Source organism: Gymnogyps californianus, chromosome 7 (genome assembly GCF_018139145.2).
Source record: "Gymnogyps californianus isolate 813 chromosome 7, ASM1813914v2, whole genome shotgun sequence".
NCBI classification, from domain to species: Eukaryota; Metazoa; Chordata; class Aves; order Accipitriformes; family Cathartidae; genus Gymnogyps; species Gymnogyps californianus.
This window is the reverse complement of record NC_059477.1, coordinates 32,571,238-32,588,423: the sequence shown is the minus strand read 5'-3', so window position 1 is coordinate 32,588,423 and position 17,186 is coordinate 32,571,238. Positions and strand designations below refer to the sequence as shown.

At 42.7% G+C, this 17,186-nt stretch overlaps 1 protein-coding gene across 5 annotated transcripts in view; it reads right to left on the bottom strand.

Moving 5' to 3' along the window:
• Positions 1–17,186, bottom strand: part of KALRN (kalirin RhoGEF kinase) — a 523,968-nt gene that overhangs the window by 336,522 nt on the left and 170,260 nt on the right. For all 5 annotated transcript variants that reach the window (XM_050900356.1, XM_050900357.1, XM_050900358.1 and 2 more), the window contains exon 4: positions 8,361–8,475. In XM_050900356.1, the coding sequence (XP_050756313.1) occupies positions 8,361–8,475 (115 nt within the window). The remainder of the gene's footprint in view (positions 1–8,360; positions 8,476–17,186) is intronic.

Sequence of the window (17,186 nt, the reverse complement as noted above, 5' to 3'; positions counted from 1 at the left end):
CAGTCATGGTGGCTCCTGCATCCTAGCAGTTGCAGTGTGCATGGTGAGGGGGTTTGTTTTGCTGTTTGCTCCAGATTTGGAGAAATCCAAGCAGAATCCTTCCCAGCTCGAACCCCCTGTTGGAAATGCAGTCAGACACTACCTACAACATTGCTAACAGAAATACAGTGACACAGGGAGCGGCTGCACAGGGCAGGCACCATCCTGTGTGGGAGCACTAGAGATCAGCAGCCCCCAGCCCATGCTGGGGACCTGAGCAGCATCTGAGAAGACAGATGCTGGGAGCATCTGTGTCTTCTCCCCCGAGAAGACAGCTGGGGTTTTCTCAGTGCCTTGGCAAATCTCACCCCCCTGTGCCATCAGCCCCTCAGGTTGCCTTGAGGAGGCTCAGCTGATGCCGCTGCGTGGGGTCACCATCCTTACAGGAGGTTGCTGTTTCCAGGTCAGCCCCCCTTGGCCATGCCTTTGGTGGGAAGCACTGCCACAGGCATCTCTACCTCTGCTCAGAGGGTTTTAGGAGCCCTCCAGTCCCTCCTCTCTCAGTGAGAAAGAGAGAAGCCAGGTACGGTGATGTTGTGGAGCTATGGCTCGGCAGCAGCGGCCTGTTGGCTATTTTCTGTGCAGTGGACCTGGGAAGATGGGGGCTGTGGAGAAGGACTCCACTCGCTGCCTTCCTTCTGGCTGCTCTGAACTTGCAGCCTGAATGCGCTGCCTGTGGTGAGGAGAAACAGCCCACAGCTGGGAGGGTAGGGCTGGAGCAAAAAAGGCCAGACCAGTAAAACCAAAAGGCATTGGACCTGAACTAGGTAGACACACTTGCTTTGCTGCCTGGGAAGAGCACAAAGTAAAACAGTGACCTTTTATTTCATCAGATGTGTCCCCTTGTTGAGCCCTGTCTGCTGACTCTGCTGAAGAAGGCATGACTGAGCTCTCACTGGGCTGGAAAAGCAGCACAGTGCTGGGAAAAGGAACTTCTCTTCCAGACCTGTGCATTTGCTTTGTATGTTAAACTTGGCCTGTAGGGCTACCTCTGCAATTCTAAATCTTCAAATGAGCAACCCGCTGGAGAATCTTTATGTTGAAGTTCGATGAACCAGAAAGAACCCAATACGACTTTGAAATCTCAGCATGAGTCTGCATGGTTGGCAGTAAGAGAAAACTGGACCCCCTCCCCTACCCTGTAAAAAAGAACAATTGCCTTGGAAATAATTCAGATACAATAAATGAGGGATTCCTTCATATTACTGTTTTCAATTGCAGATTTACAGTCTAAAATTAAGAAGATGTTGAGTGTTGAATAGGATGCTTAAAAACACAATGGCAAGTTGAAATCCTAGTTTCTCTGTGTGTGGCAATCACTAATTTCAATTATTTATTGGAATACAATTAATATATAATAAAATGGAGCAAGCTACTACTTAAGAATATAGAAATATTGAAGAAGTCAGTGTGAAAAAACAGTAACAGATTTTCAGGTCTTCCAAAATGGTGCAAAGATTTTTGGATACAAGATAGACAACTTACAAAGAGATTTGCAAAGTACTTTCTATGTCCTTTAAGGAATTTATTTCAAATAAGGAATTCAGTCTTGAAAGAACATCAACCTTTATTTATTTATTTGAGTTGCTGAACCCATGTTCTGAAACAAGACAATCAAATCTCCATGAGTTTGTCTCAATATTAGCATTATGTTTCTCTCATTGGCTTCTGTTTCACAATAGAGAGATGAGAAATACTTCTGCTAGACCAAATAGAAGATATTGATGATCGCTGGTAGAAGTGATATGCAGAGCCCAGCTTCCTCTGCCTTTTATTAGTCTTTAGAAGAAAAAGGCTACGTGAGCTGTGCAATTCACAGTACATTAACTACAAAGCTGTGTATCATGCTATTTGTGTTGTTCATCACAAAACCAGTCTGAAAACACATGCACTGTTATCCAGCTGGAAGGCAGAGCAGGGGTCAGCAGCTAACCAAGCTGGAACCAGTCTGAGAGTGCTCTCAGCTCCCACGGAGGGCAGAGGAATAGATGACATTTGCTTTAGGTCCAGAGCTGTGCAAGATCAGTTCTTACACTACTCAGGAAAACAGCAACAGGCAATGAAAGCAGGAAGTAATTTGGAAACTGATACAGAAAGCCCCCATTTACCTTAAGTTTGGACTAATTTTCAAAAAAATTCCAGGGATTAAAAATAAACAAACATAGCAAATTAAAATCTTGTACCTATTTAAAAAGTTTATACAAAACAGTGTCATGAGAGCTGGAGAGGCTGTTGTTTTCATCCCTCTGCTGCAAGACAGGAGCAACAATACCTGGGTCATTCCTGATAAGCCTTCTAACAAGGTCTCCAAGATGGAGATGCTACAGAAACCTGCTTCATTTCTTCAATCTATGGTTTTAATCCATTTCTTTTTGTCCCGTTTGCCATGTACACTGAGACCAAATTGCTTCCTTTAGCTCAGTCTGGCATATTGGATTGTAATCACCTAACTTTTACTCTCCCTGTCTTTAACCTAAGCATCCCCAACACCTTCAATCTTTTCTCATAACTCTGGCTCCCCAGGCTCTGATGGCTCTTGTTGCTCCCTCTGCACTTCTAGGAAGTCCACATTTTCTAGCAGCTTCTGGTAAACAGGGGAGCTTGCCAGGCTGGCAGCTGTAGACACTTACTGCAGAATTTCGACATTAATTATAGCCACTATCCACTTATCTAGGAATAAAGTGTCTCAACAGGTCGTTACCACAGCTGGAAGGAAATCAGAGATCATCTTTTGAAGAGCTGATCTCCAACAAGAGGTGAACATGTAACTTGGTCCTGAGGTAGTCAGTAAAGGGACACAGGACGCAAAACAGAGTGATGTGGTCAGAAGCCTTTTAACAGGACAAGGTGAGACCACCAACTATTTCTACAGAAGTCCCCCAGTCCCTAACAGATGGTGATAATAACATCATGTGCCAATACCACATACAATGGAGGCTGGATTTGAACTGGCTATCGAGTGGCAAAAGGCTCTTAAATTCACTAGCATTCATGTCAGTTATATATTCCTAATGAGCCTATTTCTCCAAAATACACTTACAATCTTTTATAAAAAAGGCAAATTATATCTGAAGAAAATACTAAACCTCCATTAGCCTCATTAGCTTCACTTCATTTTTTACTGTGGTATTTTGATGCAAGTGTACGGTGGAATAATTATCTTATAGATGGTACCAGATATTTAGTTACTAAAATTAGTATGAAGTCCCTGGTGTTATTTTTAAAATACATGGTTATTTTTGTAGATCTACAATAGCCTCCAGAAAAAAATGATCCTTCAAAGCTTCTTTTGTGCTAGGATCATGTAACAGAAAGTAGAGCTCTAGGGTTTAATTCCTATCAATCAACAAAATGAGTTTCACACTACTCGCGGCCAGAGGAGTTAATATACACGGTACCACAGGTCATCAGAGAAAAGCTTAAAATAAATCCAAGAGTGGGTGAGTATTGCTACATTTTGCCATCCCCTGTATTGTTCTTCTAATTTTATAAAGCCCCAATCACTGAACTAATTATTAGAGGCACTTAAGTTGTTTTACTCATCCTAACACCTTTCATCGAACTCAGGCAGCTCTGAGGAGCTCTTCAAACACACAGGGCTGTCCCTTGTTAACATTTTGCTGCTGTTGTGAGCCCTGGATGTCCCCCAGAAGAGGGAAATATTTGAGCAGGTTTTTAAACAAAGGACAAATAAAAAGTAGATGTCTTTAAAAATACAGGCCTCTGAGGCATCTCGGGTTTCCCCCTCCGCAACGAGAACAGAAGACTGCTTATCTTGGCTCCAAAACAGATTGATGTGTTCAGCCGGAAGATTCACTATAGCTGACAGAGAACATTTCCTTCATCGTATTGCTTCACCATGCGAGGAGATAACTCAGGCTAATAATATTCTGTCTCCTTTTTATCCTCCTATTGCCTACGCATAACTTAATTCTTAATTCCAAAGGGCTCACAGAGGAGACTGGCCTGGTGCTAGTTTCATTTACACACATATAAATCAAAACTCAGTCTACCGGAATAGATGGCACTGCACTGGTGTTAAAAAATAAAACCCTCAGCGAGGCCAGAAAATTCCCCCTCAGCTCCCCTGATCATAAACACCATGTTTTCCTAGATTCAGTCACGCCCTCCAAATTTCTAAACATCACATCCCATTTAAATTTGCATGTAAATAGGAGCTGTCCTGATTCACAAGAAATACAGCTTTGCCTATCCAGAAAGCATTAGTGCAAATGTAAAACAAGCAGAAAATACAAGAGTGGTAGAAACCTGGCATCCGTGGCAATTATCTTTACTTCTAATGAACAGCATCTTCGTTTCTTAGTGACTAATTATAGTGGAGAAAAGGACCTCATGATATGCCTGAAAGAACCAGTGTACAGCACCGAATCAGGACCACATTTGTCCACAGGGTCAGATACCGACTCGCAACCTCCTCCTAGTACCCAAGACTGCAGGATCAGGCTTTTGAATCTTCCAGGACCCCTAAGTCACCCCGGCTATTATGGACTGCAAGGTTACCATTTTGGAATATGAACAAACCGCATTCCTAGATCTGAAGTCTTAACCCCCAAGCAGTAATCCTCAGCTACACAGGAAACCCCACTGACTGCAGGCACCTGCCTGACCGTGACTCCCAGCTGCATGAAAGCACTCACTATTCTGCTCTAACTCAAACACACATTGCTGCTTTCAGAAAACCCACATTATTATTCTGGTTTTGAAGAAGGAATTGCAGAAAGCTGAATCAGAAACTTTGAAAACTGCTAGCAAGACCCTGGTTTCACTTACCCTAATCTATCATCATATTTCATCACCAGTCTCATACCTGCTCAAAGCTCCCAGCAACGCGCCACCTCTGCCCCCTCCATTAAGATATAAAACAAGGGTTAAGTGACAGATAGTATCAATGTGGATAGCAATCTGTCTCACTCAGAAACCATTGCACCGGGAATAAAGGAAGAATTATTATACTGGTGTCAATATGATAAATTACAGTCTCTTTTTTCCCTAAAGAAGAATTTCTAGTTTTTCAACTAGCACAGAAAACTCTTCCCCCTTTCAGCACTCTGAACATCAGAGCAGTTTCTCCTGACATCTGTTCAGAGTCTCTGCTAATGAAACTGTTTATTTTGGTGGATGGCTGGTCATCATAGAATCATAGAATGGTTTGGGTTGGAAGGGACCTTAAAGATCATCTAGTTCCAGCCCCCCTGCCTTGGGCAGGGACACCTTCCACTAGACCAGGTTGCTCAAAGCCCCATCCAGCCTGGCCTTGAACACTTCCAGGGAGGGGGCATCCACCACTTCTCTGGGTAACCTGTTCCAGTGCCTCACCACCCTCACATTAAAAAACCTTCTTCCTTACATCTAATCTAAATCTACCTTCTTCCAGTTTAAAGCCATTACCCCTTGTCCTATCACTACATGCCCTTGTAAAAAGTCCCTCTCCAGCTTTCTTGTAGGCCTGCTTTAGGCACTGGAAGGCTGCTATAAGGTCTCCCCAGAGCCTTCTCTTCTCCAGGCTGAATGACCCCAACTCTCTCAGCCTGTCTTCATAGGAGAGGGGCTCCAGCCCTCTGATGCAGTTATTCATTACAGCACTCATCTTGGAATAAATATGAACTGGGAGCCAGTGATATGAATTCAAATTGTTCCTTCCATATATTTGTTTCCAAAAAGTAAATAAGTTAGAAAGCTCTGCTTGTTGCCCTTGTTAAAGTGAACAAAATGTTTAGGGAAAATGAGTTTTTAGTGTTTTCTCACACCGCACAGGTTACACAATACTGCGTGCCAAACCCACACAGTTTGTGGTCACGTTTCCCTCCTACAGCAGTGAGTTCACAGCTGCGGCAAGAGACAAAACAGGACTAGAAGGAACCTAAAGAAGTCACCTCCTGATTCATCATCCCCTCTCCTTAACATTTATACCTGTGCCAGAGGTTTGCCTATAGAGTTCTGGAGGAATTTAAGAAGACATTAGATGACTTATTCTAGTGCTAATAGGAATCCATTAGAAATCTTTCCCTCATGTCCAGCCTAAGCTTCCCTTGTTTTGGCGTAACACTTCTGTTTCTTGTCCTAGCCTATGAACCCTTTCCTGTTGCAGCATCACAACATGCTTTCAGAGACCCTTCTCACTCTCTTCTGTTCTCTAGGCTGAGCAACCTCTACTCTTTCAATCCTTCCTTGACAGGCCACTTTTTCTAGACCTCTGATCACTCTTGCTGCTTTCTGCTCCACACTTCTCAATGTGTAATATCCCGAACAGGAGACAGTACTCTGGTTAATGTTTCCACAGAACCAATCTGCATGGATCCTCGGGAAACTGGTGAGTGCTTCATGAGTAGCCAGTCCCTCACTGCTGGGCACATTTTCATGATGGGAGGTTGTACCGCAGAGGAAGGAATGTTCTCTGGTATAACTAGAGAGATGTCCTTGAAAGGCTTCAAACACCAGGGCAGGACAAGTCTTTGCAGTGGGGACCAGGAGGGGGAATGCTTTTTTAGTGTTTCCAGAGAGACAAGCAGCTGGGTCTCGTATTAGCTCCTTCAGCACGTGCCTCTGTCCCCCAGCTTCTGCATCATCAGTGAAAAATCATTGCTGGACTGATTCAGAGTGAGGCAACCAAAAGCAGCATCAAAGATTGAGCTCATTGATTTAGTTGTGTGAGGGTGGGGAACAGAAGAGATGTATCTTGCTATTACTGCCAGCTCCATGAGGGAAGAGCAATTAATAGAAAAGGTTGACATGTTAGAAGGTAATTTTTGCTGTGCAATTGCTTGCAACCCCAAGCAATGTCTTATCTTCATACTTGCGAGCATGTAAAAAATGATAAGATGTAAGGGAGCAGTTTCATTACTGCAGCAGCTGGAGGGGGATTGCCAAGCCCTGGGACACGCACTCCCAGGGAGTGACCTACTGCTCTCCCAGCCCCGCAGCATGTCCGTAATCTCTCTCACAATATGGTTAAAAATAGAGCTGGCTACAGGAAAAAAGGGGAAGGGGTGGGCAGAAAAGCAAACCAATTCAGCTTATTAGTAAAACCCTGATGAGCAAAAGTCCATTGCAGCAAAAAATGCATCGCTAGAGGACTTGTGAAGTCCAGGAAACGAGCACTGGCAGATTTGGCACACGCAGCTGCATTTGCCCCTCACTCTCTGCAGCCAAGTGATGAGTCTCCAAACAGCTCTCAACTTTCTTCCATACCAAACGCGGGACCTTTTTTCTCTGCACATCACATGTTTAAGGAACTGAGTGCATTTCCAAGACCTTTACCTCTTGACTTCCAGATGCAGCCAAGCCCTCTGCCCTTCAGGTGTCAACTTCACACTCTTTGCAAAAATATGAGCACTATTTAACAGGTCATACCCTGGGTTTAAAAAAGAAGGAGCTCCTGGGTGGCACTGGGTGTGTTATTGCAACCCTGACATCCCTTCTCAGCCCCTCGCTTGCCCTGGGATAACCTTCACCTCAATAACCAGTGCAGTGGTTATTGGGTAAGGATATTTGGCAAGCTTGAAAATAAGGAAAGGAAGCTGGATGAGGGCGTACATAGCCTCGTACTCTCGGAAGCATTAAACATTGGCTCAGAAATACCTAGCTGGGCACTGAGCCCTATAAACTGTCTCCCAAAGCTTGCAAAGATAAATATGCGCTGGCAACAGACCTTTCCTCCAGCGTCCCTGGGAAAGGGATGGGGACCTGCATGTTGGAGGAGGGACATGGGGACTAATGCGGGGAAAGCCGCTGGTTTACATGCAGAACCATTTGAAATGCCTTTCTTTGAAAGCTTCCCCCTTAGTCCACCCATGTTCCTTCCTAAGCCTGGAGAAAGCTCTGGAAAGTGCTGGATGAGGAAGATCTGCATCTTCACATGGGGCAGGCTCTCCTCCCCAGCAACTACAGTCCCCTACCCCAGCTCTCCTGAATCTCCCACAAGGTATTAAAAAGCAACAGGAGACAGCAGGCTCTCTCCAGCTTGCTATATTTAACTGCAGACCTCTAAGCACTCTCCTCCCTTTCCACTCCTCTAGAAGAGCCACACAGAAACGTGGGGAACGAGAGCTGCTCCTTGTTGCTGTCGTGAGCATGAAGCCTGGGTTTGCTTGTGCTGCCTCCACTCTGGCGCTCCTGCATTGCCGTGTGTGCGATAAAAACCATCAGAGCATACACAGGAGGAGGAAGGGAACACTTTTGTTTCTCCGTCCCAAGAACTGAAGGTACTAAATGTTAATACTTGGAAATCAGCAACTGCCAAGAACAAGTTCCCCACCCACCCATCCACCCTAAGCTTTGAAGTGTTTTCTTTCTAGCTTTACCTTGGCACGCTGGCCAAATAAGTCACAAGTTTCCGAAGGTCTTCCTGCCTTATTCTGTCATGATTGCTGCGGGCTGGGAAGGTCAAGACAGGACCACCTCGTTTATCACGGCCACCTGCGGAAAATAAAGGATTGTTAGAAAATCAGGCAGGAAGCACACGTCAAAAAAACTATGTGCACTGAATTGATAAACATAAACTACAGCACATTCAAGAGCCCGTGCACTCTTTGTAGCTTTCAGGCTTGCCTAATTGAGGAAGACGTGCTTGCATTTGCTGGAGCTCCAAAGGGGGGAAATATAAAAAAAAAAAAAAAAACAACCCAAAACCAAAAAATCCCAACCCCAACACACAAGGAAAATTGCTACTAGCATTTCTTCTGACTTTCACCTAATCCCATCAAATCTAATATAACTGCCAATCCAAGCAGGCAACGCTAATGAAATCTTACTGTGGGGATAGTTTTAAACTGGTCAACACCAAGAAAGTGAAAGTATTTTTCACTGTTACTCAGTTTGTTGCATCGTTCATTACCAGATAGTTTACAATGTCCCGCCAGTTAGAAGCGATGTATCCCAGTAATGTTTATGCAGTAAGACATTCTAATCTATCTGGCAATTCATTAGAAATTGAAATTTTGATTAGAAGTTCATGCCTCCTATGCTTTCTATTTAGAGAGTGTTGTTGGCAATTGGAATGATTTTTGGTTTGTTTTTTTCCTGTAGCTTTCCTATCTTAAAATCCACTCCTTTTAAACTGCCAGTGTCTGGCACTTCATCTTTTACAGGAATTGTCAACAGGTTTAGCCATAAAGGAATGACTCTACCCTGAATTATACAATCACAAATATAGGGGTGAAAACAATCTGTTCTACAGCACCTTATTTTATTCTCTGCTGTGAATAAAGTTTAATAAGCTTGAAACTGAAATCTAGTGCCTCACTCAACGTTTAGTTCTTTCTTCACACATTATCACAGGATTTTTTCAGGAATTGTGTGTTTTTAGATATGTGTTTGCACTGTTATCTAGGAAAAAAAGTCATAGCAAAACCACCATTCAAAAAGCTAGCACAGAACTGCAAGGACCTTGCAAATAAGCTGTAAAAATGCAGATGAGTTTGTGCTTTTCAATGGAAAGTATAATCCCTTTAACAGAAATATAACTTCTGAGAAAGGAAGATCACGTGCTTCTCTGAACTAATTTACCTGGCCAACAAGAAGAAAAAGCTACACAAGGACACACATCTCCAGCACCAATCCATGCTGCATTCTGTCTTCCGGAACACAGGATGCCCGCACTCTGTGGGGCCATGACTTCTGCAGGGGTCCTAAACACCCTAATTCAGTTGGAAGAGTCCTAAGAGACTCTGCTCTAAGAGTAGGATTGCATGAGAGCACATATGCGCTTGGAAAAACAGTATCCTGGATCACCACAGGACAAAGAATTGGTCTGGCCAGAATTTAGATCAGGAATCAAGGAGGTGCCTCATATGGCAGGAGTTTCTGCAGGTGGACAAACCAGAAACCAAACTGATAAGATACATGCAGGTACCCCCAAGGCACAGGTTTTCCAGCTGGCCCTGCTTGCAGAACAGAGAAGTCACTTGTGGATCCAGCTCCCATCTGACAACATAGCCCCTGTCGATTTTATTCTGAAACTGTCCGTTCAGTTGATGCCACGACAGGTACAAGCTCACCTTCTAGCACAAAGTGTCTCTCTACATGACTAGAGTCACACAGAAACAGCTAAAAATAGCAATGTTGTTACTATATATACATTTTAAAAAATATATATTATTTTTTAAAAAATTGCTAAGTCCTGTCTAAAGAGTTTTCTAGAGCACTGCAGACTGTACAAGTCAAAGTCTGTTACGTAAACTTCACCTATACAGACAGAGATGCCAGTGTTACCCTGTGTTACACTTTGCCAGCATTGAAATTCCCATAGTTTTCAGTGAATGCTATATACCTGAAGGCCTACATCGTGCAACTCTCCATTGGAGCCAGGTCATGTCCAATTTGTCCAGGGGTACAAATGGAGAGGCAAACAAGAGATGCCATCTTCATTTTGAGCCCTCCTGCAGCCAGGGGTACATATGGAGTACAAAAACTGTCCTGCCTCATCTCCACCCAAATCTCTGTGCCTGATGTTTGCATTTCGCTTCACACAGTGAAGGTGAGGAAGGTCCATGGGAATTCAGTGGCACCGTGGCTGATCCATGCCTCTGCCACATAGCATGAGAATGGGGGTGTAATGTAACAAGGATTCAATTTACAAGGAAATAAGCTCATTTTTCTTTTCAGACCTATATACATATATATGTATTAAAAAATTTCCTCATTTTAAGCACATTCTCCCTTTGTTGAGATTATTTCACACATGGTAACAATGCCAAAACCCTTATATCATGCATGATGTGTCCAACAGAAAAGCAAGCCAGCCTATAGAATGGCAAACCAATGTAGTAACTAAAGCTGGAGGGAAATATTTTTTCAACACAGGAAACTTTTCAAGGTTTTGAAAAAATTCCCATCATATCAAGATGTAACCAAGGCTTTCAAAAGCTTCCAGATATTCACTGAAGCAGAGACCTGAACTTGAATTGCATCCCAGAAGAACATGCTACCCGCTACTCAGTCAGGCTCCCTCTCCTCCTCCTATTATTTAAATATTTCTACAAAGTGGAAAAGGACTAAGAGATGAGATCAGGAGACATCCAAGCCCAGAGTTATAATCCTCTCCCAGGATATGAAACACCTGGGAAGGGCCATGAACTTCCTACAGCCCAGCAGCCCTGGTCGCTCTGATGCTGCCCATTCACCTCAGCCTGGTAAACCAAAAACTGTGTTTCTGGCCAAGGACCCCTTTCCCACCTACAGTTCCACCAAAGCGAGCTCTGAAATAAATAAATAAATAAGTAAATAAATAAATAAATAAATAAAAAATTATCTAAATTCTGGTAGGCTGAAAAAGTTAAATCAGGAAATTCTTGACCCTTTTACTAACAGTAACACAAGGATTTCAGCTACGGAAAAGGAAACAGGGTCCAGAACATTCCTGTCTTGTCTTTGCTTCAGGATAAAAATTGTCCCTCAACAGTTCATCTAAACTGTCCTCAGGGGAGCAGGATAAATAAGGCTCTAGCGCAGAGTCAGAAGTTACCAGGACAGGCTGGAGAAAATGAGTTAATTCTGGTTGGAGGAGGAAGGTTACTTGATGACCCAGCTGGAGGTTTCTGGATGATGGAAGGATAAATAAGTGCCTGGACCGATTCCTTCTAGTCCTATGGCACAGAAGAACAAGGAGATATGGGGCAAATCTCAAGAAACGTGAGGTTTAGAAACAGATTTTTCTCATGTGTGATAAAAGTACTGCTCTATGCTTTGAGCAAGAGGGTGAAATTATTATTAGAGCATCATACATATTAAAATACTTCACTTGTTTCCAAATTATTCACGAGCAATCCCTGATTTTTATGAATGCCTGCATAATTTACAATTTTATGAAGAGTCTGTATGAAGAAACATCAGGTTTCTTCCAGAACAAACCATGGTATGTTTAATTCACCATGAGCCTTGCAGAGTTCAGTAACTGTGGTTTACTCTCTTAAATACTAATAATATTGTCACTTTTCCATTGCACTTTGTAACCGCAAATCTCAGCTTTTCTAGGCAGACTAAACGGGATATTACCACCATCGAACTTCAGACACCTAACATGCCTATATTAGGACCCTCACCTCCTCTAACAGAGCCTCCAGACAGGTAGCAACAGCCAATAAAAAAGAGAAGAAAATCTTTTGGCATTGGCTGTACAGGGAGTCTATACTTTTCCTCTTCTTTATTATTATCTCCTTTTTTACTGAGGGGAATAGTGAGGTACGGAGAGGGGAAGAAATTCAGCCCAGATCCCACAGCAAGTCACCTGAAGAACCAGGAGTAGAAATGAGGTTTTCTGACTCTTAGTCCACTGTGTTAGAGCTTCATAGTGCTTAGGCTAAAAGTCAGCAAATAAAAACATTATAGAAACTCTGTCTCTGCTTGTTAGTAATCCACCCAAGGAGGCTAATCTTGCCCCAAGTCAGCCATGATCTCAACACCAATTTTACATGCACAGTCTCTTCAGAGAACTACCCAGCATATTGTTTTAAAAGAAAAGAAAAAATGGAAGGAAGTAAAGAGTCTCAATTGCTCTAATCAATATGTCCCATCTCCTGCCTCCCACTAGGCTCACAGACATGGGATGCAATAATCAAACATGTCATTAGGTTTGCTAATTACAGTTATTAAATGCTAAAACAAACAGCTGATAATTTCTAATTGTTTTTCAAGGTGGGTTTTCATGGGCTTTGCTCTGATTTAGAGAGGCAAACAGATGGTCTAGTTATTAGTGCTCTGGAAAAAGGAGTCAGAAAAACACATGTTCTTCAGGGCACAAAGTACACTGAGAACAAATATTTAGCCATATATGTCTTGCATTCCTCCTACAAAATGCTTTGTTGATGGCCTTGCCTGTCAGTGGCTTGCTCGCTGGTTCTTCCCATCTCCCTTTCTTCTAGCCTATGCTGAAACCATTGCTAAATTCAGCATTTGTTCCCAGAAGCAGGATTACATCATTTTTCCTCCACAGATCGTACAGGGGATGTTGCAGTGATGGCACAAGACATCGTGATGCACACTACATTAAAAGAAAACATTAAAGAAACCTCAGAAAATGTGCATAGAAGCAGGCAGCATAGTCAGTGACCTTCTGATGACCACTTCTCTGGTCAAGCCTGCAGCCAAAAGAAAAGGGACTCCAGCCACAAGATCCCTGCCCTGGTAGCTGCCTGCACTGACATCTTAATCCTCTCAGTGGTGGGCCCAAATGTTTCTGCCTATGGTGGCTCCAACTGCCCACAGTTAAGTCAAGATGTTGGCCAACCTAGAGTGTTAATGTGAAATCTGTGTACAGGCCTTCCCAATTTGAAGTCCTGAGGCACATCCATCCCTGATAATACACAAAAAGATGAAATTCCAGCTTTGTGTAATCCTGTTTAGGACAGGAAATTATCAGTTTCCTTTAATGCAGACTTCTTGTATACAACAGACAATGATTTTATCAACCTCTGTTTTCAAGCTGCATCTCTCCAGTTCTATCAGCCATTCTACCATGATACTTATCTGCTTGCATTTATCTATATTTAAGGGATTCAAGCCCTCTGCTTCCTTTTGCACTCTCTTGATAAGCATGAATTCACAAGGATTAACCAGACACAGACAAATGTCCACACATGTAACGGCTCCTGAGTACCTTGTCTAAGGTCCTGCAACACAGCAGCAACAGAGACATGAGTAGTACAGAGTGTCTCTGGCCTCTGTTCAGATGTCTACTGCAGTTCAGATGAACATGCTGCTTCATCTGATCCCTGCAGATCATAAGCTGATCAATCTTGATGTTGCAGACTCTGCTGAGACCATAAGTGAGTTTCCAGAGGAGCTGAAATACTCCTCAAAAGGTATTTCAGTCCAAAATATGGTGAAAAAATGAATTATAATGAAGAGAACTAGGAGACAGAATGAGCTCAGCTGATGTCAGGCACCTCGATAAAATGACAAACAATACGCTCTGGATTTCTAAATCTAATTGACAGACTTCCTAGAAAAGCAAACTCTGAAGGAACTGGTGTCCAGAGTCTTAAAATAATATTCCTTTCCCTGCCATAGCTGAGCTCTGTGAGAGTCTGCTTGCTACCAGACCTCCTGTGAACAGACCTCTATACTAAAACTCCTCCAGCTTCAAGAGGGACTAATTTGTTGTAAGGGTCATATATAGGACTATCCATATGACCACCCTCAAATTCAGTTGGTTCCAAAGCAGATGATTCTAGTGCAACAGTGATGGAAATTTAAGCTCCCACAACAAGCCCACCTGCAAATTAACACAGCTGCAATGCAGTCACCAGGGCCTGATCCTCCAGTGTGTTCTTCTTTGCAGCATCCCATATCCCCGAGTCAATTGCCTGAATCAAATCCTAATGGCCAACATTTGCAACATTACACTGAGGGTTAATGACTCCAAAAACAAGGCTGTATGTTCCCACCAGAAGATCCCTTGGCAGAGCAGATCAGAGGCTGTAGACGGGATGCTCAGCACAGCCACTGGAGGATCCCATTTCCCCCCAGGTAGATTTGTTCCGCAGTCATCCAGAGCCACTGCATAGATTCAAAGAGACCACCTGTTGTGGCTTGTAATACACCTTCGCGGATTTATGCAAGTATTTTGGGGTACTTCTTTAATTTTAAATGTTTACTTGACAACAAGCCACTGGGAAAATTATCTCATTTCCCATGGAGAAAGTTATTGCCCCAGCAAAGCAAAACTAAGGACAAGTGAGACTCATTAAAACGAAGGAAGAGCTTCTTTGTGTAGAAAGCAAAACTTCCAGAGAGAGTCCAAAGGAGCCCATTTCTTCCTCTGGAAGAAGCTGGTTTGCTGTGAAGTATCAAGGGAGCACCAGTACCCTCCTCTTCAACACTGACCCTTACTCACACCTATGCAAACCTCGCTGACTTTTGCCTCAGCTGCAAATTGGTTTTTTTGATCTCACCTCCTCTATCACAGATGTATGGGAATAGCTGTATATATTCAAAAAACAGTAGAGAAATTGAACAAAATAAACCCCAAATCTAAAACAAAACACCCCACTGCACATCCTCTTGCCCTTGGAGAAGGGAAGGGAACAAAACAGCACGTGGCAACGCCAGTCACGCTGCTGATGGCGGTACTGACACACTCCAAACTCACATCACTGGGCATGACGTTAGAAGGTGTACAGAATAAGGAGAAACAAAGAGAGGCCATATTCACCCTGATCACACACTGTTTGTATTCCTCATTTGAGATAAGCACAGAGAGACAGCAATAGCAAAGTTTCTGATGTTCATCAGCAAAGTGAAACGTGATAAATTGATTTCATATAACTGGCTGCTCAGGTTTGCCACATCCCCAGCAGGTAAGACCTCGACAGCTACAGCAAAGTAGAGGATCCTGTAAATTAATGAAAGTTCAGGGGAGAGTTCAAGCTATTGGACTTACATAAATGCTATTAGGAAGTCTTTTTCCCCTCTGGTTTTAAGAAGAAATTCAGCCTAGAGCTGGAAAACACTGGCAGATGAAAATGTTTCTGAAATTGCACATTCCAGCAAAGTATTTCCATTTCAAATAGCCTATACTTTCCCACAAAAAAAGTATTAAAAAAACCCAACCATTGCTAATACAGACAGGATGTCCAGTTGTGAATTTCAGTGCTTCTTGTCAGTTAAAATTGATTCCTTAGGAAAAAAACATAAGCTTATGGACCAAAGTACTTTCACAGAAATGAGGAAGTTTTCAGAGGTGACAAGTCTCATTAGTGGGACAGAAGAGCATGCCTTACTGCAAAATGACCAAAATGGTTCGTTGTTATCGTATTAATCATCTCAGGTGCTACAGTCACCTCCCTGGGTCCTTATATTGATTTATAAGCTCCCAGCCTTGATTTCTATGTAAGGACAACTCTCGACTGCCTGCATAAATGAAGACGAGACCTTTGCTGAGAAACATATGGAGCTCACTGTGTCTTTAAGGACGAGAAAATCCTGTGAGCTGAAACAGGATGGGATGTATACAGACCTTCTTGCTTCACAGGCTCAGTTCCTTCCTCTTATTGTTATTTTGAAAGTCCCTATCATCAATTGAGAAGCTATACCTATGTGACAGGATGCAGGGACCCATTGACCAGGAGGTGGTCAGAGTCCAGCGCGTTTGGATGACACCCAATCAATGACTCGTGATCCCACAAGTTCTTGCGAGCCTTTTTGGATAGAAATTTTGATTGGGTTGATTTTTTGTGCAGTTTTGTAAGGCACTTGAACCTTTCTGCCTCTCCACAAGACAGCACAGGTTGCATCACTACTCTCACACACGCTAATTAAGGAAGTACATAAAGGAGAAATCTCCCTGCTCTAAGGAGATATTGGTGGATCTTGGCAAGCTGCTGGTGTCCAAGCGCCAGGACAGTAACTGCTGGCAGTGACTAGACATTCTCCACAGAAATTGTTTAATTTAGTCCATGGCTACAGTTAAAACATACGGAAAGAAATATGGCAACTGATTCTGCACACTACATTTACAACCTGTAAATGAAATCAGAAATCCCAGGAAACATTTTGATTTCTGCTTTAACCTTAGCGTCCCGATGAAGATATCTAAACGGCCACTATAGGTAAAGGCTCTTCTCTGTCCTCAAAAATGACCTAATATTCTTGAAAAACAAAAGGAAAAAAAAACCCTGAAACAAAAAAACCCAGGAGGCTCAGACCTCATCAAAAGACCTGGAAACTTTACAGTCTAAACTTCCTCATTTTCTTCTTCAAAGAAAAGTCTGCATCAACGCAGCAGCAAATTCTAGATGAAAGCATGATGGCCCAAAAACACTAGGAAAATTCAATAGTCAAGCAATGCTATGTTTTTCTAATAGCATATTTCCTCTTTTTGGAATTTCCGTTGATTTCAAACTACATCAGGGAATGGTGTAAAATGGAAGACATTTTTCTGTAACAAAATAGAGAACAATTGTTGATGTTTCATTTGAAATTTCCATTCCAGAGGAAGAGGAGAATGGAAACTTTTAATTTAAATAAAAACTTCTTGTGCAAATACAAAATGTTTACATCATTCAAAAATTAAATATTTTGGTTAGTTCTGTTCCCAATCCAATACAAATTCCAGTGTCCACAAATCAGCATTTGAGACCCCTTGAAACCTGGATCTGAACTCTTCCAGTGCCCAGAGGGCCCTGGGGTCT